Genomic DNA, 26,908 nt, shown 5'->3' with positions numbered 1-26,908 from the left:
CCTGCAAAGCAGGAGAGCTGAGTTCGATCACTGGGTCGGGAAGATCCACTGGAGAAGGAAATGGCAACCCACTCCAGCATTCTTGCCTGGGAAATCCCATAGACAGAGGAGTCAGGCAGGCTATAGTCCATGGGGTCACAAGAGTCGGACATGACTTAGCGGCTAAACCACCACCAGGCAAGCCACTAGTGGGGTGATTCCAAGCCTAGGTAGGATGGGAGGGCAGTGCTGCGGGGTGGGGGCAGACAGGGGAGCATTTGGGTCCCATGAGGGCCTCTCGTGTCTCAGCCACGACTGCTCTTTCATGAGACCTTCTCAAAGCGACATTCCCAAACTTTCCCCGTTCCCCTCCCGCACAGGTACTACTTTCCGTGCCAACGCTGGCTGGCCGTGGAGGAGGACGATGGCCAGCTGTCCAGGGAGCTGTTGCCAGTGGACGAGTCCTATGTGCTGCCAGCAAGCGCGGAGGAGGGCGGAGGCGGTGGTGACAACAACCCCCTCGACAACCTGGCCCTGGAGCAGAAAGGTTTCCTAAACTAGAGCTGATTTCTTCCCTCCAGCGCCCCTCTCCTCTGTCTTTCCCCAGCTAGGTCTCCATCTTCCTTTCCGCTCTGGACTCCGAGCACTGCCTTCTCTGGGAATCTATCTGTGCTGCCCTCTCAGTCTTCCATGGCAGGAATGGGGAGGTGACAGGGGCGTGTTCTCACATGTCTAGCATATGGCTGGCTGTAAAGTACATGGCTTAGCATGGAGTTATTGTCAGGAATGGAATGGAATAGAACAGAATAGTTACAGCCGGCTTTAACTTAGTCTTGTGCCCTCTCCTCTGGGCTTGTTATAGACTCCCATGACGAATATTTTTGTCAAGGGGAAGAATGAACTTTCAAAAGTCCTGTGATGCTTATGCTCCCTTCCTTGAAACTCACATCCTTAAGACTTCCCAACCCGGAGGAGTCAGACCAGGTTTCCCGGCTGATGAGCCTGTGAACCTCACAGGCACCCCAAGTCTTCCTTAAGCATCCTACAACTTTACTGATTGAGGGTTTCCTGTGTGAGCTGGAAGTAGGGGTGGGGAGCCTCATCTCTGCCTTCTGGAAGTTTCCAGACTAAAGTTTCCAGACTAAAGGCAACTACAGAACAACACGTACTGCAAGGAAAGTGGTTCATAGAAACAGTCAACCTAAGCAGAGAAACGTGCTCAGCATGTCGTTTCCTTCCTCCTTTCAGGGGAGGTGCAGTCTACTGTTCACTTCTCCACGCTCTTCTCCTGGCAGATAAATCCACCACATTTTCAGTGACCATAAAGACGGGGGACAAGAAGAACGCTGGCACCGATGCCAATGTTTTCATCACACTCTTTGGCACTCAGGATGACACTGGTAAGAGAGCAATGCAAGGCCACGTTCACCCACGTTCCTCTCCAGGGAGACTGGAAGAGACAGTGGAACTTTCCAGAGATATCCTGGTCATGTCTCTCACTTTCTTTTTTAAGAAATCATATTTAAAGTTTTCTTTACTGTTTTATTGTATTGTGGGAAGAATACTTAACATGCAATCTGTTTTCCTACCAAGTTTTAAATGCACAATACATTATTGTTGACTGTTGGTTCATGGTGTACAACAGATCTCTAGAGGGTGTTCATCTTACTAAACTGAAACTGTATGCCTGATGATTGATAACTCCCTATTTCCTCCTATGCCTTGCTCCTGGTAACCCCCAATCCAGTCTTTGATTTCATGAATTGGACCTTGATATCTCATTTCAATGGAGTCATGCTGTGTTAGTCTTTCTGTGCCTGGCTTGTTTCACTTAGCATGATATCCTCAAGAACCATCCATGTTGTTGCATATCGAAGAATCTCCATTTACAAGGCTGAGTAATATTCCCTCGTACGTATATACCATATCTTCTTTGTCCATTCCTCTGCCAATGGACATTTAGGATTTTCATCCCATGTCTCAGCTATTGTGAATAGTGCTGCAGGAAACATAGGCGTGCCAGTATCTTTTCAAGAACCTGATTTCACTCCTTTGAATAAATAACCAGAAGTGAGATGGCAGGTTCTTATGGCAGTTCTATTTTCAACTTTTTGAGGAACTTTCATACTGATTTCCAGAGCAACTGCATCATTTTGGACTTCCACCCACTGTGTGCAAGGATTCCAATTTCTCTACGTCCTCACCAACACTTGTTGTCTTTTGTTTTTCTGATAGTAACCTCCTGACAGGTATGAGGTGGTATCTCACTGTAATTTTGGGTTGCATTTCCCTCATAATTAGTGACAATGAATACTTTTTTTCATATATTATTGGCCATTTTTATGTCTTCTCTGGAGAAAGGTCTATTTAAATCTTTAGCCCATTGTTAACTGGGTTATTAGATTTTCTTTGTTATTGAGTCATATACTTCTTTATATATCTTGGTGATTGACCCCTTACAGATATACAGTTTACAGATATGTTTTCCCATTCTACAGAATTCTTTTTCTTTTGCTGTGCTTTTAGTTTAACGTAATCCCACTTGTTAATTTTAGTTTTTGTTGCCCGTGTTTTTGGCATCATATTCATGAACTCATTACCAAGACCAATGTCATCAAGTGTTTTCTTTATTTTTTTTTTCTAGGCGTTTTACAGTTTCAGGTCTTACATTTAAATTTGTAATTCATTTTGAGCTGATTTTTTTGTATGATGTGAGAGAAGGGTCCAAATGAATTATTTTACCTGTTCAGTTCAGTTCAGTTCAGTCGCTCAGTCGTGTCCGACTCTTAGCGACCCCATGAACCACAGCATGCCAGGCCTCCCTGTCCATCACCAACTCCCGGAGTTCACTCAAACTCATGTCCATCGAGTCGGTGATGCCATCCAGCCATCTCATTCTCTGTCATCCCCGTCTCCTCCTACCCTCAATCGCTCCCAGCATCAGAGTCTTTTCCAGTGAGTCAACTCGTCACATGAGGTGGCCAAAATATTGGAGTTTCAGCTTCAGCATAAGTCCTTCCAATGAACACCCAGTATTGATCTCGTTTAGAATGGACTGGTTGAATCTCCTAGCAGTCCAAGGGACTCTCAAGAGTCTTCTCCAGCACCACAGTTCAAAAACATCAATTCTTTGGCCATCAGCTTTCTTCACAGTCCAACTCTCACATCCATACATGACCACGGGAAAAAACCATAGCTTTGACTAGATGGACCTTGGTTGGCAAAGTAATGTCTCTGCTTTTTAATATGCTATCTAAGCTAGTCATAACTTTCCTTCCAAGGAGTAAGCGTCTTTTAATTTCCTGGCTGCAGTCAGCATCTGCAGTGATTTTGGGGCCCAAAAAAATAAAGTCTGACATGGTTTCCACTGTTTCCCCATCTATTTCCCAAGAAGTGATGGGACCAGATGCCATGATCTTCGTTTTCTGAATGTTGAGTTTCAAGCCAACCTTTTCACTCTCCTCTTTCACTTTCATCAAGAGGCCTTTGAGTTCCTCTTCACTTTCTGCCATAAGGGTGGTGTCATCTGCATATCTGAGGTTATTGATATTTCTCCCGGCAATCTTGATTCCAGCCTGTGCTTCTTCCAGCCCAGCGTTCCTCATGATGTACTCTTCATATAAGTTAAATAAGCAGGGTGACAATATACCTGTAGACATCCATTTTCCCAGCACCATTTATTGAAGAGGTTTTCCTGTCTCTATTTTGAACACTTGCGTGTCTCTGACTCTTGAAAGTTTGCATGTGACTGACCCCAACAGAGAAAGGCAATTCCTTGTTCTTTTAAAGTTTCTTTTAAAATTCGTTTAACATCCTTCTAAGTCCCCTCTCAGCCCTCACTGCTGCCTCTGCACCCTAAAAGTGTTTGGAAACTGTGAGAATCATCTTCCCTTCAGTATCCTCTCCCCAGGTAATTGCGCCCAAGTTTTTGTCCAGCCTCTCTGAAAGGTGGTTTTCCTTTAACCATTTTTTGGTTTTGTAACCATTTCCCGCGCCCTTCTCTGAGGCGTCACTGTGGTGGCCTTTCAAAACTATAGTGAAGGAGTGCCTCAGTCCACACAGTGAGAAGTCTCTGCTCTGTGTCTTTTGCCAGCTTTTCCCTTCTATTCTGAATGCAGAGGTAGCTCTAACTGTCTCAATAACATCCTGGGAAATGGTGGCTCTTCCGAACCTCCAAGAAGACTCAGCCAGTGGGTTCCATGGTACTCTTGATATGAGATGCTCAGGGAATCTTGGAGTCATTCTGGAGCCTCTGTCAAGGCCATCACGGAAGGTGGCATATGCACTGGAGTCAGCTGTCCACTTGGGCCACCTGTCCAGCCATTCTGAGTTCAGAGAGGAACCAGTTCCTCAAATACGTAGTCATCACATATTTTCTCATTACCCCTAAAGCTCTATTTTAAACATTGCTGAAGAATGAAGGGGTGATCCCTGACTTTGTAATCACTGACTTTGAGCTGCTCATATTCTAATTCAGTCTTGTGTACTCGAGCTTGACTAATTGGTTTAAATTTCTCCTATGCCACTTACTAGCTGTGTGACCTTGGGAAAGGGGCTTAACTTCTCTTTGCTTTAGCTTCCCCCATTTGTAGCATATTCTGATTACACAGTGGGTAAACAATCTGCCTGTCAGTGCAGGATGCTCAAGAGACAAGGGTTTGATCCCTGGGTTGGGAAGATTTCCTGGAGTAGGAAACGGCAACCCAACACAGAACTCTTGCCTAGAAAATTTCATGGACAAAGGAGCCTGGTGGGGTACAGTCCATGAGGTCACAAAGGGCTGGATATGACTGAGCACACACACTCACTTTTGTAAAATGGAGATTAAACTAGTAGATACCTCATAGAGTTGTGGATTTAATGAAATTGAATGTGTAAAAGATTTGAGACAAAATGACAATAAAGCATTTATTAGTATTATTATTATTATTTAATAGGTTAAGTAATGCAAATATAATGAGTGAATCAGGTTGAAACTTACAAATGTATGTCATTGCAATAGTTACTGAACCATAGTCAATGAAATTGAGGGGGCCTAACAGAGTGCTTTTATTTGCCAAGGGATTTCTGTGTGTTTGGCACATTCTTCCACATTCAACAGTCATCATCTTATTAAATAGTCACAACTCCTCTATGGGGAAGCACCAAAGCCACCCCTTTTGACATTTGAGGAAACCAGATCTCAGAGAATTAAGTAATTTGCCCAAGGCCACCCAGACAGTAACCAAGGTCTGTCTGACTCTTTGTACACTTAAATCATCTGCAGTAAGTCTATGATTATCAAAAGACTTCCTACATGAGGTAGGACTTACAGGGATAAGGAGACTTGAAGAATGAGGCAGGAGGGGATGGTGATGACCCTGGGACCACCTTAAATTTCAGATTGACACTGCAGTCAGAGCCCTAGGACACAGCATGTGTGTGAGGTGGCTGGTGAGGGGCGCTGGAATCCAACCCTCCTTCTGTCATCCAGAGAAGAGTCTCCAGAGAATTGCCACATGCCCCGTCTTGCAGGGGAGCCCCTGTTTCCCCACTCCAGAGAACATGGAAGGGTGGCTCCCTCCCCACGTGGAGAAACCTGAGGGATGTGTCTTAGGGCCCCACCACTTTCTCCCGGATGATCTTGGATAAGGCCCTTAATTTGTGGGTGTGTCTCCTTCTCTTTAGCAAAGCAGGAAATAAAAATACAGAGGTCAAAGAGTTATTGCAAAGCTCCATACAAGGACATACACACACACACATACAAAATACCAAAAATGCCCCATGGATAGTAACCATATAGGCTAAATTTGATAGAAGTTTAGAAATTTGCTCATTAGGACTAAGAGGGGTAGTCAGACTAGGTTTGAAGGCCTCAGGCCTCGTCAGTCATGTTGGGGTCATTTGGTTGCAGGAATGACCCTCCTGAAATCCTCCAAGACCAACAGTGACAAGTTTGAGAGGGATAGCATCGAAATCTTCACAGTGGAGACCCTGGACCTGGGAGATCTGTGGAAAGTCAGGATCGGTCATGACAACACAGGTCTGGCCTCCCTCTCTTCTGTTCCTGGCTGAGAACGTGAGGACCATGGGCAGGTCCCCCAGGGTGACTAGGAAAGAATCTAGGGTAGGCTGGATGTCATCTGCTTTCCATAATGAAGCTTCCTCACTCCCTTCATGGCTGCACACAGAGATTCTGGTCTAATTCATCAGGGTAGGGCCCGGACACCGGTGATTTTTAAAGCTTTCTCCCCAAACCCTACAGTCAGAAATTTCAGTGTGCAGCCAGTCTTTGATTCAGTAGGTCTGGGATGGGGCCCAAGAGATTTTATATCTCACAGGTGATGCTGAGGCTGTTGGCCTGGGGGCTCCACTTAGAACCACGGATGGAGCCAGTTCTTCCCAGAACCCCTTAATACTGTGCCCAAGTTTGTTCTCTGTCAGTAAAGCAGGACTCATTTTTTTTGGTCTTCAAACCATATCCTGTGAGCCTGAGGAAGGAGGCCTTTCTCCTTGCCTCTGGGACTGAGGGACAAAGTCTCTGCCTGGCTTCCATTTCCTTCTTTAAACCTGAGCACTCATTTTCCCAGGGAGGAGCATAGATCCTTCACTGGTTTCCATTCCCTTCATGAATTATAAACTGAGGCCAGGGAGCCCAGCATGTCGCCCTGCCACTGAATGAAAGTATGGAGCCCTTGTTAACACAGGCTCTCTCTGGCATCTGGGTTCCCTTTTGGGAATACCTTCCACCCTGGATGGTTCTTTGCTTCCCTCCCCTCAGACTCTGCCTCCTGTCATCTCTTCTTCATATCCCTTCCCTCCTGCTCATTTCACTGACAGCAGCCCAGAGTAGGATTTGGTAGGGTACATAGGAATCAGTCCACACTGCTGTAAGCAAAAGGGATGACGAGTCCACGGTGGAGCCATAGGCACCATCCATCAAGTAGGGAAGGATACTTGGAGTCCTTGATGTTGTGCACGGGAAGCCATCTGTGTAGAGGTCCTTGAGGGGTTCTGTGTCTCCTTCCCTCCAGGCAAGGCTCCAGGCTGGTTTGTAGACTGGGTAGAGGTGGACGCCCCTTCCCTTGGAAAGTGCATGACGTTCCCTTGTGGCCGCTGGTTGGCCAAGAATGAAGATGACGGCACCATCGTCAGGGACCTTTTCCACGCGGAGCTTCAGACGAGGCGGTACACTCCATGTAGGAGTCCTGCAGGGGAAGCCTGGGCCTCCTCCTTGACCTCCTCGTCCGCCACCAACTCCCAGTCCCTCGTCCGGGCTTGACCCTTGGCCAGGCCCACCTTTGGAATTCCGCGGGCCCTGTGCTGGCTGTGGATAGAGCTCTAGACCCAGGGAAAGAAAATATGGGACGTATTTCTACTCCAAACTAGCTGATGACAACAGGCAGAGAACCTGACTTCTCTGGAGTTGTTTTCTTGTCTGCAAAATAGAGATAATAGTGTAGGGTGGTTGCAAGACCCAAAAAGGAGAAAAGATAAGGTCTAACATTTGTTGTTGTTGCTTAATTGTGTCCAACTCTTTGCAACCCCGTGGACTGTAGCCTGCCAGTCTCCTCTGTCCATGGGATTTCCCAGGCAAAAGTACTGGACTGGGTTGCCGTTTCCTTCTCCGAAGTCTAACAATGAAGGGTCATTATCAACCCCTTAACCAGTCCTCACTCCAGTCATTAACACACCAAAGAAATCACTGTTATAAGATTTTATCTTGATTGGGGGGGAGGGAAAGAACTTGAAAAGAAGCTAAAGATAATTCCTTTACCAGCTAAAGAAAAGGAGAGAGTGGGACAATTAGGTGAATTTTTGACACATCACTTCCTCGGTCATCATCTGAAAGTCTGTGTTTCCAGGGAGGGGCAGGCCAGTATGGAACCAGTGGCTGAGCAGTAGAAGGGGTGAGAAGAGAAGAGAAAGGACTCTCACCCCTGTAGACTGGCCGATCTGATTGGTGGTTGTCCCCTGAAACAATGCTCCTGTGTGTAGGATGTCTGCAGCCAAGGACTGCATTGAGGATGCTGTAACATGTGGAAACCAAGGCTCCTAGGCGACTTGCACAGGTCACACAGTCAGGCTAGATAGAGCCTGTGCTTTCACCCAATCTGTTGTACTAGCTCTGTGATGGGAGAGGCATGGAGACCCTAGTCTGAGGTGACAGGGGTTTTCGATGGGCACTAGGCATGTTGGGATACCTCCCTCCTCCCTGGGTTGCTAGGCAACCACATGAAGGTTCAGGCCCCTGGGTGGCAGCTCCCAGTGAAGGGACAGATCCAGGGTGGTGGTGCTGATGAGGAACTTGACCTGCTTGCATTTGTTTCCTGTTTTCACCTCCCCTCTGGCTTTGCCCTCTGTCCCCTCCCCAGTTGTCCCTTATGAGATCACCCTCTACACCAGTGATGTCTTTGCCGCTGGGACAGACGCCAACATCTTCATTGTCATCTATGGCTGCGATGCCGTGTGCACCCAGCAGAAGTACCTGTGCACCAATAAGAGGGAGCAGAAGCTGTTCTTTGAGAGGAAGTCCGCCTCCCGCTTCATAATGGAGGTACCGGTGTCTGGCAGGCTGCCAGGGGAGCCAGGACGGGGGTGCGGGCTGGACCAGAAGGCTAGGAGAAGGAGCCCTCGACCGGAGTCTGACATGTGCCTTTCATCTGATGGGCTGTTGTGAGTGAAGGAGATGGCAGTTCATCCAATCTCTCTTGAGCCTCAGTGCATCTGAGGAGCCCGGAGGATAGTGACCCTCCCTCTCCAGGACCAGTGTCTGAGACAAAGGTGATGATGAGTGGACACGGTTTAAGGAAACTAGAGGCACAATTCCACTGGGGCCATCTCCAGTGCTACCAACAGCAGAGCCGCGTAGCAAGCTGGCTTCCAGACTTCTTCATCACATTACTGTCTCCTGCTTATCTGTCAAGCTATGGCCGATACAAAAGAGCATCCCATGTATTCCTTGGTTCCCCCTCAGATCTGGCCTGAGAGTTTTGCTTATTGTGGATGTATGTCACTGCATCTACATCTGGGTATTCTACAATCCCATCACGTGCCTCCTTGTGCTCTCCACTCTGTGCCAGGTGGGGTGGGAGAGACAAGGGAAGGAGAGGACGCAGACCGTACCTGCAAGGGGCTTGCAGTCCAGCTGGGGAACCCCAGATCTCACACGAGGCTAAGGAGAGAGTCTGCTGATCATCATCAGAGCTGCTCTTGGGGGTGAGAAGGCACTGTCATAGGGTCACTTAGCCCTCAGAGCAACTCTGCGCTGTGATTATCCATGCCTAAGTATGGGGAAACCAAGGCTCAGAGAGTTTAGTAGCTTCCATGAAATCACACAGCCAAGGCATAGTGGAAATAGGATTCAAAGCCTGGAGGACTGGCTCAGAATACGTGCCCTTAGCCCCTGCCATCCACTAGCCCATGAGGGCAAACGGTGGGACTGGCTGAGTGTGCTGTAGATGTTCAGAGACCAGAGAGGGCTCCCTGGAAGTGGTGGCTTTGAGCTGGATCTGAAAGTGGGCATATGAGGGACCAAGGAGGGAAGGCCTTCCTAGCAAGGGGAGCATCATGGCCGAGGGCCAGAGGTAGAAGGGAATACAGCGTATGGCTTGAGGTTGACAAGAGGGGATAGGAGAGTGATGTAACTTGGCTATAGGATCCATGGAACATGATTTAAAGGGGGTGACTCTGAAGGACAAGGGGTGTAGGCTTGGGCTCTCCAGGTAGTAGGGACCTTGGGAGATATGCCCTTATTTTCTGGTGGGAGACAAAGCACAGAGCCCCATCTTGCTTCCTCGGGTTGTGTCTGCCCCAGGGAGCTCCCTTTCCCCTCCCCACCTTCTCTGGGAGCAGTCAGCACTTGTGGGAAGGTTACCACCTTGGTGGAGATTTTTAACAAGGAGAATTCAAGGGTGATTCATCTATCCACACCAAGCAGCACCTCACCCACAGAGATGTCCTGGCGCATGCGTCATCCCAGCCGGATACTGTCAGAGGCCTGAGTGTGATCACACCTTGGCTTCCGGGAAGTTTCATCAATGAAGTCTGCCTAATAGGCAGCTGTAATTTGCCAGTAATTTGTTGCAATGTTTTTTCTTTCCAAATCTACCTGGGTGTTGGGGGAAGTATGAGAGCTTAGACACAGATGAGCTTGCTTTGTGTCCCTGTCTCTCTGTTTCTCTTTTCCCACTGATCTTTGGTTAAGAGGAGGAGTGCTGGACTGTGAGTGAGCCCATAACCCTGGATTCTGGCTCTGCTCAGCCTCTGACTCACGAGCAAGCCCTCCCTGTCTGTGGCCTCGTCCTCAGACACACAGATCTGCTGGGAAAATGACAATAGCTAATATTTACTGGGCGCTCCCCATGTGCCAGCCTTGTTCTTGGCACTTGGGGTGTATCACCTCATTTAATCCTCATCACCATTCCAAAAGTCAGATGGTGTCATTGTCCCGCTTTGCCAGCTGCCTGGCAGCTCAGTGTCCTTGAGTGCAGATCCTGTAAGTCATGATCTTGCCCGGAGCTTCTTGTTTCTCCTGTTGTGAAAGGGTGAGGCCCCGTGCATTCATTGTCTCTGTTTAATGATTCAGAAAGTCCAGGAGCTCATGAGGGACATCACATCTCTGATGAAGTGTGAGTGAGCTGACTGGTGGGCAGTTTGTTAACTCAAGGCGTCTATAGCAAAGTGGCGCCATATTGGTCACTTGGAAGGAGAGAATTGTTGACAAAAAGAAGCACATCCTGATTTTAGATCCAGACGTGACCTTGAAGGGTTGAACTGCCCATGCCCCTGCCTTCAGCTGAGCAATCTCCCCATTTGACAGATGAGGCAGTTAAGGCCTAGAAGGTCAAGAGACTTGTCTAGATCATTCAGCTTGTAGGGCTACAGCTGGGAAGGATGGAGGTGGGTGGGAGCGGGGGTATTCCTCAGGTGGGGCTGATGGGCTTGCCTGTGGCTGTCAACAGTGGCTGTGTGTGTGTGGAGGGTGTGCAGTGCTGGAGCTCTTCCAGTTCATTCCCAGGTCACATCTGCCTAGGCTGATAGAGGCTCCATGTTTGGTGAATGGCTCAATCACTCATTCAGATGTCATTCACTCACCAGGAGTCTTCATCCACCCTGGGGCTGACTGTGTCGTCTCCTTGTAGCACTGAGTCCTTGATGGAGCAGGCCAGGAGGAAAGCTCCGCCGAGGGGCTGCCAGGAAGCTCAAGTCTGCACACCCTCCTTAACCTCAGCCTGTCAATGCCAAAGACATGAGTTCCGTGGCCAACCATGAGCCAGGGCGTCTGCGTATTACTGTGTTTCCCTGCCCTCTTTCCCCTTTACCTCGACTTCCTTGTCTGTTTCCACCTGTGATTGCCCAGATCCCCATAGGGATGAGAGGGAGTGAACTGACACAGCACCATTTCGGGGAAGAACATGACACATGAGAACTGGGAGAGGCCCACGAGGCTCCCAGAGGCCCTAGAGTGGGGCCTGGTGGAGGGCAGCCTGACAGAGAGAGCCAAGGCGGCAGGTGCCAACTGTGTGGATGCCTTGCCTTGTGTCCAGCCACCTTGCTGCTGCTTTCGAAGGCTCCGAGGAAAGGATCTGGGAGTCAGTCACTCCTGGCTGAGTCCCTCTCGGGCACCGTGTGTCCATAGGCTCCAGGCAGGAGAGCTGAGAGATGGCACCTCCTGAGTTTCAGGGTCTCTCCATGCCTGCGCATATCGCTATTTCATTCAAGGGGACTGTCGTGCACACCTTGGTGGCTGAGGTGTGAGGGGGCCCAGCTGACTCTGTACACTCATTTCGCAGATGAGGAAGCAGTCTTTCATTCTTTCTGCCACTAGGTATTGAGTACTGAGGTCAAGGGCTCTGTTCTAGGTTTTGGGGATGCCATGATGAGCAAAACAGACATGGTGCCTGCCTTTATGACTTTCGTGATGGAAGAGAAGGTTTCACACAAGTAAATGCAAACTTCTGACTGTGAGAAGTGCTGGGGTGTGTGTGTGTGTGCGTGCGTGTGTGTGTGTGTGTGTGTGTGTGTGTGTGTATGATAGGATGAAGACCCTATCATGAAGAGATTTGAACTTTTTAAGGTGGTCAGGTCTTTATAGCTCAGTTGGTAAAGAATCTACCTGCAGTGCAGGAGACCCGGGTTCAATTCATGGGCCTGGAAGATCTCCTGGAGAAAGAAATGGCAACCCACCCCAGTATTCTTGCCTGGAGAATCCCATAGACAGAGGAGCCTGGCAGGCTACAGTCCATGGGGTCACAAGAGTCGGACATGACTTAGTGATTAAACCACCAAGGTGATCAGGGGCTTTCCCTGAATAAATGATCCTTGAGCTGAGACCTGAATGATGACGTTGGGCACACACTTTTTTAGGTAAAGAAGAAGAAAGGGAAGGGGCAGGGAGGGCTGATGCAAAGGCCCTGTGGCAGGAAAATGTCAGGCTCGAGGGACTGGAATTTGAATGACACAGAAGAGGAGTGGCTGGCGATGGAAGCAGCCCTTCAGGGCCAAGGAGAAGGTCAGAATAGCAAGACAGCACTTGGGCAGAACCAGAACTCATCTTCAGGTCTCAAGCCTCTGCTAGTAACAGAAGACTGAGGGCTGGGCTCCACCATGAAAAGGGGGAACAGCCTCCCAGAGCTTGACTGAACTGAGTTCTGGAGTCTAGGCTGATGTTAAGTTGGGGAGAGGAAGGGAGGTGTGAGCACAGCATGTGTAAGTAAGGGAAAGCAGGGGCTGGTTTGACCAAACAGGAGGGACTGACTGGGAGAAAGTGACCCCTGCAAGTTCAAAGGGTTTCTGAGGTCGATGCCCTCGGGAAGCAGGGTTTTGCTGGGGTTGTACTTTCCTGGACCGTTCAGCCAACATCTGGTGTATTTTCTCCTTCCCCAAGTTAGAAGACGTGGGAGAAATCATTGAAAAAATTCGGATTGGCCATGATAATACTGGCATGAATCCTGGTTGGCACTGCTCCCACGTGGACATCCGCAGGCTCCTCCCAGATAAAGATGTGAGTTTCTGACTGGTCCGTCCTGCTGTTTCTTTTGTCCCTTTTCAGAAGAGATTCAAGTCAGTTTCTTATAAGAAACTGCAGCCTTTTTAAGTTGAGATAAAATCATCTAAGGAAGATTCAGCCAGTTCACGCCAAGTGCAGGAGCTAAAGCAGGCCCAAGGCATAATCTTTTAAAACCTTCAAGAAGAAGGGTCTGGACAGCCGTGTGTCTGCTCCTCACCCCCAAAGCCATACTACTAGTGAGTGACCAAGTGTGTCCTTCCTGCAACTCAAGGTCAACTCAGAGAAAGAAAGCCACCCGTACAACTTGGAAAACATTCCTGAAACCACAGAATTCTAAACCTAGGAGGCAGCTGTCAGTCATGGCTGGGGTATGAGTGAGCTGGGAGAGGTTTAAAATACAGGCTCTCCTCCAACGGCCAGCTGAGTCTTAGTCTCTGGGATTGGGTTTGGGTATCCATTTTCAAGTGACTTGGGGAGTTCCACCTTCCAGAGCCTCCCCCTGACATGGTTTGGAAGTGTTTAAGTAAGACTGGATCTGCTGAAATTGGGGTAGGGCTGGGGGCCTCCCCTGGGGCTTTTGCATTACCAGCGGGGCTCCATCACCCTCGGCCTTGGTCCCCGTGAGTGTTGACACGGGTGATGAATGACTGAAGTTGGTAGTTTCCACACGAAGGGCTCAGTTTCCTCCTTTCTCCTCACCCCAGGGTACAGAGACCTTGACTTTCCCTTGTGATCGATGGCTTGCCACTTCGGAGGATGACAAGAAGACCATTCGAGAACTGGTCCCTTATGACATCTTCACCGAGAAATACATGAGAGATGGGTCTTTAAGGCAAGTCTACAAGGAAGTGGAGGAGCCTCTGGACAGTAAGTGTGGGGCGATCGCCCTCATCACCATCAGCAGAATGAAGTGTCCCTCATTGGACACTTGCCCTGTGTGGGGTGGAGCCTTTGCACCTCGGAGGCAGAGTCTGTAATTACCTTCACTCCACAGAGAGGGCAACTGAGGCTCACAGAGGTTACACAACCTGCCAGAGTTCACTCAGCTAATAAATGGCATAGCTGTTCTTCCAAGTCACAGCGCCCTCACCCTAAGTCTTGTGTTCAAATCCTCCCCTGGTCTGACAGTGTGATCAGACATCCACGTATGTGGCTGGACTCCACTGGTCCTTGTTCTCTCCCTTTGCTTAGTTAATTTGGCTACTAATCCATGGGACTTGGTCCTCTCAGCTCTTGCTGGATCCAGCTGTCCCTACCGAGTGTGAATCAGATAGCTTCCTCGCTTTGTACAGAACTGTAACTCTGGTGTTTGTTCTCAGGGGGCTGGGTGCAGCTTCCGTGTCCAAGGCCGTGGGTTTCTTTCCTGTGTGTGCCAGTCACCTTTTCCTCATTGATGAGGCTCTTTTCTGCAGAATTTGCACCAGCCTGAGCAAACACTTCTTGCCCTCATTCCTTTGCTTTGGAACCACCACTTTCTTTCCTTTATTTTTTTGATTGAAGGATAATTGTTCTACAGAATTTTGTTGTTCTCTGCCAAATAGCAACATGAACCAGCCATAGGCATCCACACGTCCCCTCCCTCCTGAACCTCCCTCCCACCTCCCTCCCCATCCCACCCTCTAGGCTGTTACAGAGCCCCTGTTTGAGTTCCTTGAGTCACACAGCAAATTCCCATTGGCTATCTATTTTACATATGCTAATGTAAGTTTCCATGTTACTCTCTCCATACCTCTTACCTCTCTGGCTGGTCTCTGAATGCCCTTCTCCCTTCCCTTACTGGGTGGCATTGCTCCAGGCTCAGACCTCAACCTAAACTGAGCTTCTGCTGTAGCTGTGACATTTCTTTGCATCTGAGTTGCCACTTGCTTAGAGATAAAAACAAGTGTTACCTCAATGACATGCCTTTCCCTACCCACATCCCTTTCTCTGAATGTGTTTTACTTTGAATCTGGGGGATCATTTCCTTTTCTACTTGGATCCCAGAGGACATGCTGGAAAGCTGTCCTCATGGCACCCTTGGCTGTTCTGCGTTAACAGCATGCCACGAGCCCCTCTGTGCTGGGTGGTGTTTCTAGGGAAACAGAGCAGGGTGGCTTTGGTGGGATGGGGAGGGAGGAGGATCCGGAAATAGCCGGAGTTGACTGCACGACCGCGCTGCTCAGCACCCAGAAGCTGAGTCGGTTTTGCTAGTTCTGAAAAGGACTGGAGAGATCAGTGAGGGGCAGGAAGGCCATTTAAATCACAGCCCTGGGGACCCCACACCCCACTCTGGGACAAGGGCCGCCTTTGAAAAGGTCCCTCCCAGGTGTGGAGCAGGTCTGAATGAACAGTCAGGAAATGGACGGGGAGGACAAGTGAGAGTGGGGACAGTTGACAGCTGTGTCCAAACTCCGGCAAGATTCCTAGTGTCACCTCTTGTCATATCAGCCAGCCAGGTGTGGGTCGCGTTGACTCCTTCAGACAAAAGAAGATGTTATTAATGTGTATGTGAAATGCTGGCTGGATTCTTCGCCGAATTGAGCAAGGTGGGGGCCGGGGGGCCAGGGTTCAAGTGGGCCCAGTGCTGGATCCTACTCTCAAAGGGGACAAGCCTCTGGGGGCAGGTCTCCTGGTTCCCCAAGGAGGTATGGCCAGCAGACTGCTGGGTGGGGTGATGGAGATGGGAAGATGGGAAAGGGGGCGGAGTTCAGGACTGGATGTGAGCTTGTGGCCTGTGGTCCAGTCCAGGTGGACACAGGGATGTGGGTTCAGAGCGCAGAAGGGACCTGGGCTGGAGATACAGCCTGGGGAACTCACAGAAGTCCAAACCCAGAGCGTGCAGGGTGAGAGCTGCAGGAAGCGGACAGAACTGGAAGACACGGGCATCTGGGGTGAGGCAGATGTTTAGGAACCTATAAAGCTGCTCAAGGAGCAGAGAGAGGCAGAAGGGGAGCAGGGAAGAATAATGCTATGGATCCAAGGGAAAATGAGGATAATGATAGGAGCTATGCTGTAGGCGTGAGCGTGTTCCCTCCCACTGGCGGAGCAGCTCGCATCACCTGGCTGTCCTGCATTTAGTTCCATGTGGTCTGAGCCCACATGCATGGGCTGTAAGAGTGTCCATCTCAGTCACTGCAGGGAGGGGGTGTCTCCTTTTCTAGGGTCTTATAAAAATCCTGAGGCTCCCAGCAGGGACCTGGCCTTCAGTCCAGGGTGGGGACAACCTTTACTTGTGGCCTTCTGCTGCCTGGTGAGACTGTAGCTGCTGGTTGTCAGCCAGCACACAGGTTTCATTTCTCTGGGTGGCCAGAAAGGCTTCTCCAAGGAGCCTGGCTTTGTCAAAAGACCCTTTCTTCACCCTGGAGACCTCCTTGCTTCAAGGCTTCAGACAGGCTTGGCAGCTGTCTCCTTCCTGGGTCCCTGTGGGCAGATGGGGAGTTCCTCCCACCATAGGCACTCTTGAGCTCCCAGGCTGGGGAAGCTGAACTTCTTCCCAGTTGGGTCGTTTTCATCTTCACCTCAAAGCCACAACTTCCATCCTTCCCCTTATCCAGCTAAGTCCCCTCTTCCTTGGCCTGAAATTCCAAAGCTCCTGGCACAAAGGACTGTGGAGAGGGGACAGAGAATGCTTAGCCATCACAGAAACAGATGCGTCTTCCCTCCCGCCCCCCCGGGGTGGGGATTGGGTGAGTGACTGCTTTATTCTTCCCTGATGAATGCTTAGCAGTCAAACAAAAGCAAGACAGTGTTTGGTTTTATTTTCCTTAATGATCTGTAATAATTGTCACACCACGTATTTTTTGAGCCCTTTCCAAAGGCCGTGGGAGACAAAAGAGTAGGTGACAGTGATTGTGGCTTTGGTGAGGGGTGGTTCCCTGGAGCACTGGGGCAGGTTGGTTCAAGAGTAAATGCAAATTAGAGAAGAGACACTGAGGGGAACCTATCCTTTTAGAAATACTTAGCTTTTCCCTAAATACTTAGTTTTTCCTTCTAAACTGTTTAGAAGGATTTGGCATTGATGCTGGTCACCCTCCAGTGTGTCATGGCAGGTGCACTGAGTGATCAGGATGTGCATGCGTGGCAGGCAGTTTCCCGGGGTGGGGGTGGGGTATATGTTTTGAGGGATGCTGGAAAAGTCTCCATCCCTTGGGTCTCTTAGAGGCAAACTTCCCACTGCTGAATCTGGCCGGACTTGTGGCAGAGCATGCACAATGGAGCACACAAAAAGGACACTGAGTCCTCCTGGAGGCCTGGGCCACGAGCTGAACTCCGCCTGCAAATCCAGTTCCCCCAAACTAAACAGTGCCATCCCTTTCTTCCCTTGGTCTGTGTGTCTGTCCGACTGCCCACCCAGTTGTGCTGTACTCGGTGCAGATCTTCACAGGAAACATTCCCGGGGCTGGGACGGACGCCAAGGTCTACATCACCATCTATGGGGACCTAGGGGACACCGGGGAGCGGTACCTGGGCAAGTCAGAGAACCGCACCAACAAGTTCGAGAGAGGAACGGTAGGTGGGGCCCCCGAGTTACCCCACCCCTCTCCTCTGGTCCTCTGTTCCGGGGGCCAGCTCCTCTTGGTCCCTGAGGCCATCTGGGACCTTTGTGGGATGTCATTGACCCTTGGGGTGGCATCTGCCCCATGCATCCCCCAAGGGCATCTGGTCCCCCTCTCTCAGCCTACGCCCAAACCCTGGGTCCTGTATGTGGAGTGGAGGTGGGACTTGAGCAGGCAAGAGGCTGTGTGAGCCCCAGGTTGCTGGGTCTTCTTCAGAGAATGCAGCTCACTGCACATGGGCCATGAGTGTGAACACCACAGAGTCACGGGGCTGCCTCAACAGAGGCTTGAACGAGATAGAGGTCTGGAGGGCTGGGTCTGCCATCCACTCTGTCCATGGCTGAGCATCTCTGGACTCAGTTTCCTCATCTGTGAAAGAAGGAGCCTGGTGTGAATCAGCTCAGCTGTGTTGTGCAAAACTCTCGAGCATGGAAGCTCGAGGGAGCCATGGAAGAGTGGGGGTAGCAGATGGGCACCCCCCTCCTCCCGCATGGGACCACTCTGAGCTGGCCTATCTGTTGGGGTGGCAACCAAGCCTTCTATTAATCAAGGGGATCTGTGGTTACAAAAAAAATGCGTGAAGACCATCCAATTGGATAGTGGGATCCGAGGCCCTACCAGCTCCAACCTAACAGTGGTTTTACCAAAGGAAGATTTCCGTCCACACTTGCTTCTCACCAGCCTGGCCCCTCTCCCTGCCGGAGCACCCCTCTCTCTGCCACCTTCACCCTTCTTCACTTTTCAGGCTCCCTTCCTCCTCTCCATTCACCTAACTCTGCCAGAGGCCCCACAGGCCAGGCTACAGCCCGGGGAGGAGAGCCAGGCGGCTGGCTCCTAACCCTGTCTGCGGTTCTCCTCGTAGCCACGTGTCTGGGGAGATAGATTCCCACATCAACCAGCTTGTGTTCACTGGGGTCTCCTTAAGCCCAAGCCTCAGCCAGGCATGACCTTTAGTGCTGAAACGTTCGCTACTTGGTAAACAGGAAAATAACTCCAGGCCAAGGATAGCAGGTGTCATCTAAGTGGGTCTGCAGCTGGCTGGTGACTCCAGCAGCCAGACCACCTGGAAGGAGCCCTAGCCAGGGCTCAAGATCCCAGGGGAGTCGGGGCCCAGGGCTCCCTGAGAAGGTGGGGAGGGGAAAGGGACTCCCCCGGGGCAGGTACCACCTGAGGAAGAAGGAAGGGGCTCTGGACTTCATTTCCCACCAGAAAATATCTATTGAATGAACAGATGAGTGAAAGTGTAAATGAAGGTGATGCCATCCATTCTCCTCGGTGTTTAGGTTCAGACTTTTTCTCTCTTAGCAATTATGACATCGCAAGAGAAGCCTCTGGCTCAGTCACTGATGATTTCGGACTTTGTTCACTGCTCAGTGTGTGAAAGCTTCCGCTTCTCTAATCAATTGCTTGAGATCTAGGAGTCACCTTGACACCCCTCTCTCTGTCAGCACTCCCTCCCACTCACAGCCAGTCAGTCACCTGGTCTTGGAGAATCTCTCTCTAAATGACCCTCAGATCAGCCCGGTCAGCTTTGTCACACCTTCCTTATCACACCTTGCTTAGTGAACCCTGCGCCAGACCTCTGAAATACAATCTACCCTCCAGGCTTCCCCAGTTAATCCATCCAAAGGTGGCAGAGTCACTCTCTCACTTGGACTCATCAAGGCTCCCCACCGATCCCAGATCTGGCCTGAGCCTTTCATGGGATTCCCAGATCTTCTCTGCCTGCCTTGCCAGCCTGCATAGAAGTTCCCCTGGGCCCCAGTTGCCAGAATGGTCCACACACTCTCCTGTGTCCAGGTCTTTCCAAGGCTTTTTTCTGCATCTGTGCACATATGCCCATAGGAAATACATAACACTGCTCTGCGGCTTTAACTTTTTACAGAAAAGGTATCATCCTATATGGGTGCTTTTTGCAGGCAATGGGGTACCTTTGAAATCTTTCTGTCAAGATAGTCAGACATGGATGTTGTTGGCTTGTTCTTTGTAACCACTGCACACATAACATTCCATGTACGACACTGCCATGGTTATTTACTGTTGCCCCAACACTGGAAACCTAGGTGGGTCCTAACTTTCCACTGTAAACACTTATCCTGCATCCTTGTGTACATATGAAGGTGTCCCACCAGGACAGATGCAAAGTGGAACTGCCATGTCGTACGGTGTGGGCTCAGCCACTTGCCAGCACTCTTAAGGCCTGCACAGGTCCACACCTGCCATGAGGATCACACCATTTACCTGAACTTACCTCAGCCTGCGGTCTGACCTGCCCTGGCTTCTTGGAAGGCCCAGCTTCAGCTTAATGCCACCACCAGGCTTGTCTTGCCAGCCCTGGCCCTAGTCCTCACACAGGTGGCTGCTACCACCACCTGGACTGTCCTGAGGAGGGGCACCGGGCATCCTATTATCCCTGGGTTCCCAGCTCTCAGTACAGTGACTTAGCATATCTTTTGGAATGAAAGTTTGTGTCACTCAAGGTCACCTCTCCCGCCTCTCCTTCCCCAAGCTCCTGCCAACTCCCCAAACCTAGAACTCCACATCTCACTGAGCATTCCTAAAGGAATGTAAGCACTCAAGAATACCATGTCACATCACAAAAGGTATAATCAGGGACACAGAGGAGGGCCTATGTCACACCCCCCACAAAATCCCTCATGAACTCACAGTCCAGGTGTCATGCCTTATGCTCCCCAGCCTGGCCTGAACCGTAGCCTCTCCCCTCTCTGCTCTACTGCAGCGCGGACTGGCTCCTCCAACTGCTAGCTTCCCCCCGGGAATTTCAAGCGCTCTCTCGTTATTCAGAAAGATTTCACCTCTTCCATAGCTCTTACCATCCAGCCTCCTAGCTGACCTCAAGCCAATACTCCGTATAACTCAGCATGTGCAAGATGTACTCTTATCCCAAGAGGAGCTAGACTGTAAAACAGGGCAATTGTGGAAGCAAGGCCTTGGAATATCAAACTCTCTGTGTTGGGGATTTGGGCCTGGAGGGCTCCGGCCTGGAAGGTCTGTTCTGCCCAGCAATTAAGGGGGATGAAAGGTACCAGATGGATGGGGTCGGAGCAGGTGGAGGCAGGGAGGCGCCCCCACCCAAATCGACGAATCTGGACTCCCAGGCCGACACCTTCATCATCGAGGCTGCGGACCTGGGCGTCATCTACAAGATCAAGCTCCGCCACGACAACACCAAGTGGTGCGCAGACTGGTACGTGGAGAAGGTGGAGATCTGGAACGACACCAATGAGGATGAGTTCCTGTTCCTGTGTGGACGCTGGCTGTCCCTGAAGAAGGAGGACGGGCGGCTGGAGAGGCTCTTCTATGAGAAGGTGCGTGGAAGGCAGGTGGGGCACCTGGGGCGAGTCCGCGGAGGGCAAGGTGCCAGCGGCGCGACGGGCGGGCTGCGGTCCTCCCGGCAGGAGTACACCGGGGACCGGAGCAGCAACTGCAGCAGCCCCGCCGACTTCTGGGAGATCACCCTGAGCTCCAAGATGGCCGACGTCGACATCGCCACGGTGACGGGGCCCATGGCCGACTACGTTCAGGAGGGCCCAGGTAAGCCCGGCAGAGAGCTCATCAAAGGGTGGCAGGCACACGGAAATGTGTTTAAACGATTCCTGGACAGGCTGCGTAGTAACCTCACCGTCATTTCACTTACATGTAACATTTTGTACTTTGCACACAGGTTCCTCACAAGCTATTTCCATCCCCACAACAGCTCTGTGAACTGAGACATTGACCAAAAAAAAAAAAAAAGACTGCAGGTTATTTCTGTAGTGAAAATGAGCTTATTTGGGATCAGCAGACAGTTACAACTTGCAGTATGCAAAGTCCCCACAGAGCAAGCGAAGGAGAACTCTTTTATAGAGGAGAAAAGGAAGTTGGGAAGGCTGGAGTAAATCAAGAGGCCACAGCTTTTCATTGGCTGAGTTGTTGCCAGGATAGAAGAGGAGTCTTTCTTGGGCTCTGTCTGTTGTCACAGGGCCTGAGAGCTCCCCCTTCTGGTTTCCTGACTATTTAATTAAAAAGTGTCTAGTTTTTTGTTTGTTTTTATTTTCTTCTCTTGACGGAGTTCTTTTTATGAAAGCATCACTGATGAGTCAGGTTTTCACTTCTCAGCAGCTTTTTGTCCCTCGGTGTCAGGAAGGACGTTTCCTGAGTACAGTGTCCCATGTTGGAGAGAAAGTGTACAGATTGAAAACCTAATAAGATCACATTTGAGTAACAAGGAAGGAGGGAGAAATCTCAGGCATTTTTTTAAATCCAAAGTCCATGTTACCAAGATAATAGACTCTGGAGTGTACCTGAAGCTTTATATCTCCATCGGAGGTTTGGAAACACACTTCTGACAGACCTGATCTGGATATCTTGGGAAAGCTGTTTCATCAGATGTTGTATGCTTCAGTCCCAGGAAATATTTACTTTCATGTGACTGGATGATGTCCATGTCCAATCAGGATTTAATTGCCTTCTTTGTCATATGAATCCAAGAATCTATTCCTTGGAGTTTGATAGCACAAGTGTTGGTTAGCAGTACTTCCCAGGAGCTTTTCCAGCAAGATTGAAGATAGTCTTTTCCAATAAACAAAATATCCAGATCGCAAGGCATAATGCTTAAGATCTTTGTCTCCAAAGAGCGTACCATGAAAAGACTGTTCTACAAATAACATGATTATTTTCAATAGAAATTGTATTAGAGTATCTCTCCTTTTATCAGTTGTGGATCAGAAAAAGCAGAAGCCAAGTACATTGGGTGTCCTGTGACTATCTTAAAGGGTGTCTGTTGATGAGTTCCAAAAGGAGTGGGTCTAAGATTTAGAAAGATCAATGGCAGTGCTTTTTGCTAAGGTATTTGGAGGGTTTCTACAGAAATTACCACTGAAATAATGCTGTTAGTGCATTTGACTAAACCAGAGGTTTGAGGGTGGTTAGCACAATGAAAGTGAATTAAAACCAGCCAAATAGTGCAGACTTGTCAAAGTACCTGGACTTCCCTGGTGGCTCAAATGGTAAAGGAAGCTGCCTGCAATGCAGGAGACCTGGGTTCGATTCCTAGGTTGGGAATATCCCTGGAGAAGGGAATGACTACCCACTCCAGTGTTCTTGTCTGGAGAATTCCATGGACAGAGGAACCTGGTGGGCCACAGTCCATGGGGTTGCAAAGAGTCAGAACAGCTGAGCAACTTAGCATGCACGCACATCAAAGTAACTGACTAGCGAAATTAGTTCTTCAATCACTATGAAGTTTAAGAGGAGTTTCTCAAGTAGGTATAATCTTTTCCAAAAGGGCTTTGTCCACAGAAGAGGCAGTAGTCTGTCTACAAGGGAAGGCTTCCATTCAGTGTGAAAACATACGGACCATGCCTGAAAGATATGTATCTCCATGAGACGTAAGAAGTTGTATTAAATCCATTTACCAGACCTCAAATGGTCCATTAGTAAGTTTACAAGGTCCAGAAGCAATGCAAGCAGATTTTCCTGAGTTGTGTTTCAGAGAAGTGGAATAGTGAGGTAAGCGCTTTTGTGGCTTTGTTAATGTTTCCTCACTAATATTGATTCATGGATGCTATCATTTTTCCAGTAGACCAATGGTTTGATGCAGGGACAGTGGTGAGGAGTGGGGATTTTACTCTCTGGTAAGACTGGGTTGTTATTTGGTCCAAACCAAATAACTTTCTCTTTTTTATCAAACCAAAAACTGTTGAATTTCCTATCTTGTTTTTCTTTTTTCTGAGGCCAATTGTTGGGCTTTTCTAGCTAGTTTCGCTAAGTTATCATTTGGGGGAAATATTCCTTTGAACCGTTACAGAAGTTTGACTGCTATTAGTTCCTTTAAGGTCAGCGTTCCTTGCAGAAATGTCAGCAAGGTGATTTCCCTTAGCTTCCAGCGAGTCAAGTTTAGAATGCCTCAGAATCTTATTAATAGCTAAAACTGCAAGTGAAAACATTGCATCCAATAATTCCTGAACATAGGGGCCATTTAAAATTTTATTTCCACTGGAAGTAAAGAAGCCATGCTGTTTCCACAACATTCCAGAATCATGAGCTATTCCAAAAGCATATCTACCATCAGTATAAATATTGGCAGTTTATCTTTGGCTGAAGTATGAGTCTGTCAGGACTGGCAACCTCTTGAGATCACTCGGGAGTAACCATTTGTACCATAGGGCTAGAGTAACAACATCAAAGGAGTTGCAGTAGCACACCCAGCAAAATATTTCTCATTGTCACCTTTTGCATAGGAACCATCAGTGAACCATGAGACGTCAACATTACCCAAAAGAGTTTCCTGACGAGCATCAGGAGAGTCAAGAGGTGACCCGTCAGCGTTAATCAGTAGGGAGGGACTTCATCATGGAGAGGAGAAGAGTAGCCTGGTTAAGGATATTACAATGTAAAAGAGTTTTGTAAGGAGCAGTTAACAAAAGGACTTCCTGGGAAGTGAGACAGCTGACTGAGAAATGTTGAATGTGATGAGAATTCAGGAGGGCTTCTACTGCGTGAGGCCCAAAAATGGTTCAAGATCTCATAAGGAATTTTTTGGTAGCCCTTCCCCAAAAGGTAAGGGCTTCAATGGCAAAGGGGGTATACCACTGGCACAGGTTCCAGTTACTGGCTGTTATACCCTGTGGGCCAATGGTTCTCCCTGTGTTTTAGGGCATGTACCCCAAGATATACACATACTTCTTCCTTTTCGTATGCCAAAAGGGAAAAGGAAATTTGATCATTGAGATGCCCAAGGGCAGGTGGATTCATCAAACTCTCCTTTAAGGCCTTAAAAGCTATGTCATCTGCTTCTTCCCATAATATTAGGTCAGTGTTATTATTGTTTAGTAAAACAAACACAGGTTTGACCATAAGAGAGAAATTTGGAATTCATTTTTCGCAATAACAAAGTAACTCTAGAAAACCTAGCCGTCAACACTTAATTTGGGGTTTGGGGAAATTTAGGACACCGTGAAGTGTGTCTGGAACTAGTTATAACTCTTGTTCTGATATCAGATGCCTTACATGTGGAAACTAGGGATTGAGGCAAACTGCGACTTTTCTTTGGCATTCTTATGTCCCTTCAAGGTTAAAAACTTTAGCGAGTGGATACTGTCTTCTTAAAAGAAAGCTTGAGAAGGAGAGCAAAGAAACAAATCCTCCACATAGTGCACCAAAGTAGATCCCTAGGGAAATTTTTATCATCCAGATCAGGCTTCAGGATTTGTGAGAAGTAGGAAGAACTCCTAATAAAACCCTGAAGCGTTACTGTCCAGGTGAATTTTTTTCTTCCAGAGTGAATGCATAAAGGTACTGACTAGCTTCTTCTACTGAAATACTAATTGAATGCACTGCGTAAATAAGCTCCAGTAAAGAATTTGCTCCAGTGGGGGTGGACAGAAGTACCATTTGAGGGTTAGGAACAATAGGGTGTTGAGGGATAGCGTTGTTTTTATTGCTTGAGGTTCAGGAGAAACCTCTCTACCTTTGGCTCTTTCATTGTCTCATGGCAAAATGGGAGAGTTACAGGAGCCAGTACAAGAGATAATGAAGCCTTGAGCCTTGTAATCTTCTATTATTGACTTTGTGCCTGGAAGGGTTCTTCATTTGTAGGACATTGATTAATTCTGAGAAGAGATTTTGAGAATCTATTTGAATCTTGGTTGGAGGTGCACTGTGAATTTTGCCAGTATCGGTTAAGGATTTTGCCCTTAAGGAGGGTGGTAGCTGATTCAATTGGGACAAAGAATCAGTGTTTCCAGAACCATCTCTAGTACTGTCAGACACAGAGCAAATAAAAGATGTCATTTAACTCATCTGGTAGGCTGCTTTGATGACTACTGTCAAGTCCTAGAATTATTTCTCCTTTGGGGGAGAAAGAAATTCCAACATGATACTTCTGTAAGAAATCTTGGTCTAATCAATGGATAGGGACAAAGGAACTAAGAAGAAAAAGACATGTATCTCTCAAAGGGCCTAAACAAAAGGAAATAGATTCAGAGACGGGAACCTCTCGAGGTTCATTAGCAATCTCCACTATTTGAACTGATTAGTACTGTGGGGCAGGGGCTGTTTTAGTAGTGGGGTTGAGCCTTGGGAGTATGGCTCTGGTGACATTTAGGACTGGGAGAGATTCATTCCCAACCTGGGGTAATGTTTCTCCAAGCCCATTAAGAGGGAGGATTGGGAAGAGCCCCTGTATTTCCTGTGAGCCCTGCCCTAGAGAATTGGGAGGACACTGGAGAGGCTATTTGGGCTTCCCTGGTGGCTCAGATGGTAAAGACTCTGCCTGCAATGCAGGAGACCTGGGTTCAATCCTGGGTTGAGAAGATCCCTTGGAGAATGAAATGGCAACCCACGCAAGTATTCTTGCCTGGAGAATTCCATGGACAAAGGAGTCTGGAGGGCTACAGTCCATAGGGTTGAAAAGAGTCAGACATGGTTGAGTGACTGTCACTTGGAGAGGTTATTTGGAGGGCTGACAGTGTCTAAAGTGCTTAAAATTTGTAGCAATTTCTTTTCCAGTGTCTTGGCTCTGCACTAACAGCAGAAACTAAAGGGTTTAGGTTTTGTTTAGGGGCCTTCATTTACTAGAGATGAAGAATAAGAATTTTGGCCATCTTTCTTTTAGGTGACTCATCTTCAGTACAAGAGAGGTTGTGTGCCAGGTTAAATAACCTGGAGCAGACCTAGTTTCCCATTCCATCCTGGCCTTTTTTTTTTCTGCTGGAAGGGAACGGTCCCTGTTAACAATTAATAAACATAGAATTAAAAGTTACCCAGGGGGATTCAGTCATCTGAAATCAATTGTAATAGTTATGAGCAGGTTTATTAGATTTTTGTGTGCAAGCCTCAATTTTGTTTCAATCAACAGGCTTTGGAAAAGCCTTAGGAATTGCCTGATGAAGTCACCTAGTGATTGCCTGAGGCTGATCGTATACAAGCATACCTCATTTTGATTTTTTTTTTTTCTTTGCACTTCACTTTATTGTGCTTCTGGGCTTCCCTGGTGGCTTAGATGGTTAAAAAAATCTATCTGCCTGTTCAAACCCTGAGTTGGGAAGATCCCTTGAAGAATGGTAACCCACTCCAGTATTCTCGTCTGGAAAATTCCATGGACAGAGGAACCTGGTGAGCTACAATCCATGGGGTCGCAAAGAGTCAGCCACATCCGAGTGACTAATACACTTATAGTGCTTCACAGATTTTTTTTCTTTTTAACGGATTGAAGGATTGTGGTAACCCTGCGTGGGGCAGGTCTATCAGTGCCATTTTTCCAATAGTATTTGCTCACTTCCTGTCTTTTTGTCACATTTTGGTCATTATTGCAATATTTCAAGCTTCCCCTTTTTTGCTATATGATATATTTTACTTATAAAACTTGACTCATATACATGACTTGATATCATGGCTTTCT

At 48.5% G+C, this 26,908-nt stretch overlaps 1 protein-coding gene across 2 annotated transcripts in view; it reads left to right on the top strand.

Annotated features, from left to right (window-relative positions):
• LOXHD1 (lipoxygenase homology PLAT domains 1) overlaps positions 1 to 26,908 on the top strand; it is a 192,108-nt gene that overhangs the window by 115,873 nt on the left and 49,327 nt on the right. For both annotated transcript variants that reach the window (XM_088833409.1, XM_055416819.2), the window contains exons 22-31: positions 360 to 526; positions 1,275 to 1,379; positions 5,873 to 6,001; positions 6,993 to 7,157; positions 8,334 to 8,515; positions 12,848 to 12,964; positions 13,675 to 13,837; positions 17,304 to 17,458; positions 20,625 to 20,834; positions 20,925 to 21,060. In XM_088833409.1, the coding sequence (XP_088689535.1) occupies positions 360 to 526; positions 1,275 to 1,379; positions 5,873 to 6,001; positions 6,993 to 7,157; positions 8,334 to 8,515; positions 12,848 to 12,964; positions 13,675 to 13,837; positions 17,304 to 17,458; positions 20,625 to 20,834; positions 20,925 to 21,060 (1,529 nt within the window). The remainder of the gene's footprint in view (positions 1 to 359; positions 527 to 1,274; positions 1,380 to 5,872; positions 6,002 to 6,992; positions 7,158 to 8,333; positions 8,516 to 12,847; positions 12,965 to 13,674; positions 13,838 to 17,303; positions 17,459 to 20,624; positions 20,835 to 20,924; positions 21,061 to 26,908) is intronic.

The sequence above is a fragment of the Moschus berezovskii genome, chromosome 28, assembly GCF_049115385.1.
Source record: "Moschus berezovskii isolate FMDL1 chromosome 28, NW_MosBer_1.0, whole genome shotgun sequence".
NCBI lineage: Eukaryota > Metazoa > Chordata > Mammalia > Artiodactyla > Moschidae > Moschus > Moschus berezovskii.
This window is presented reverse-complemented; position numbering and strand designations above follow the sequence as displayed.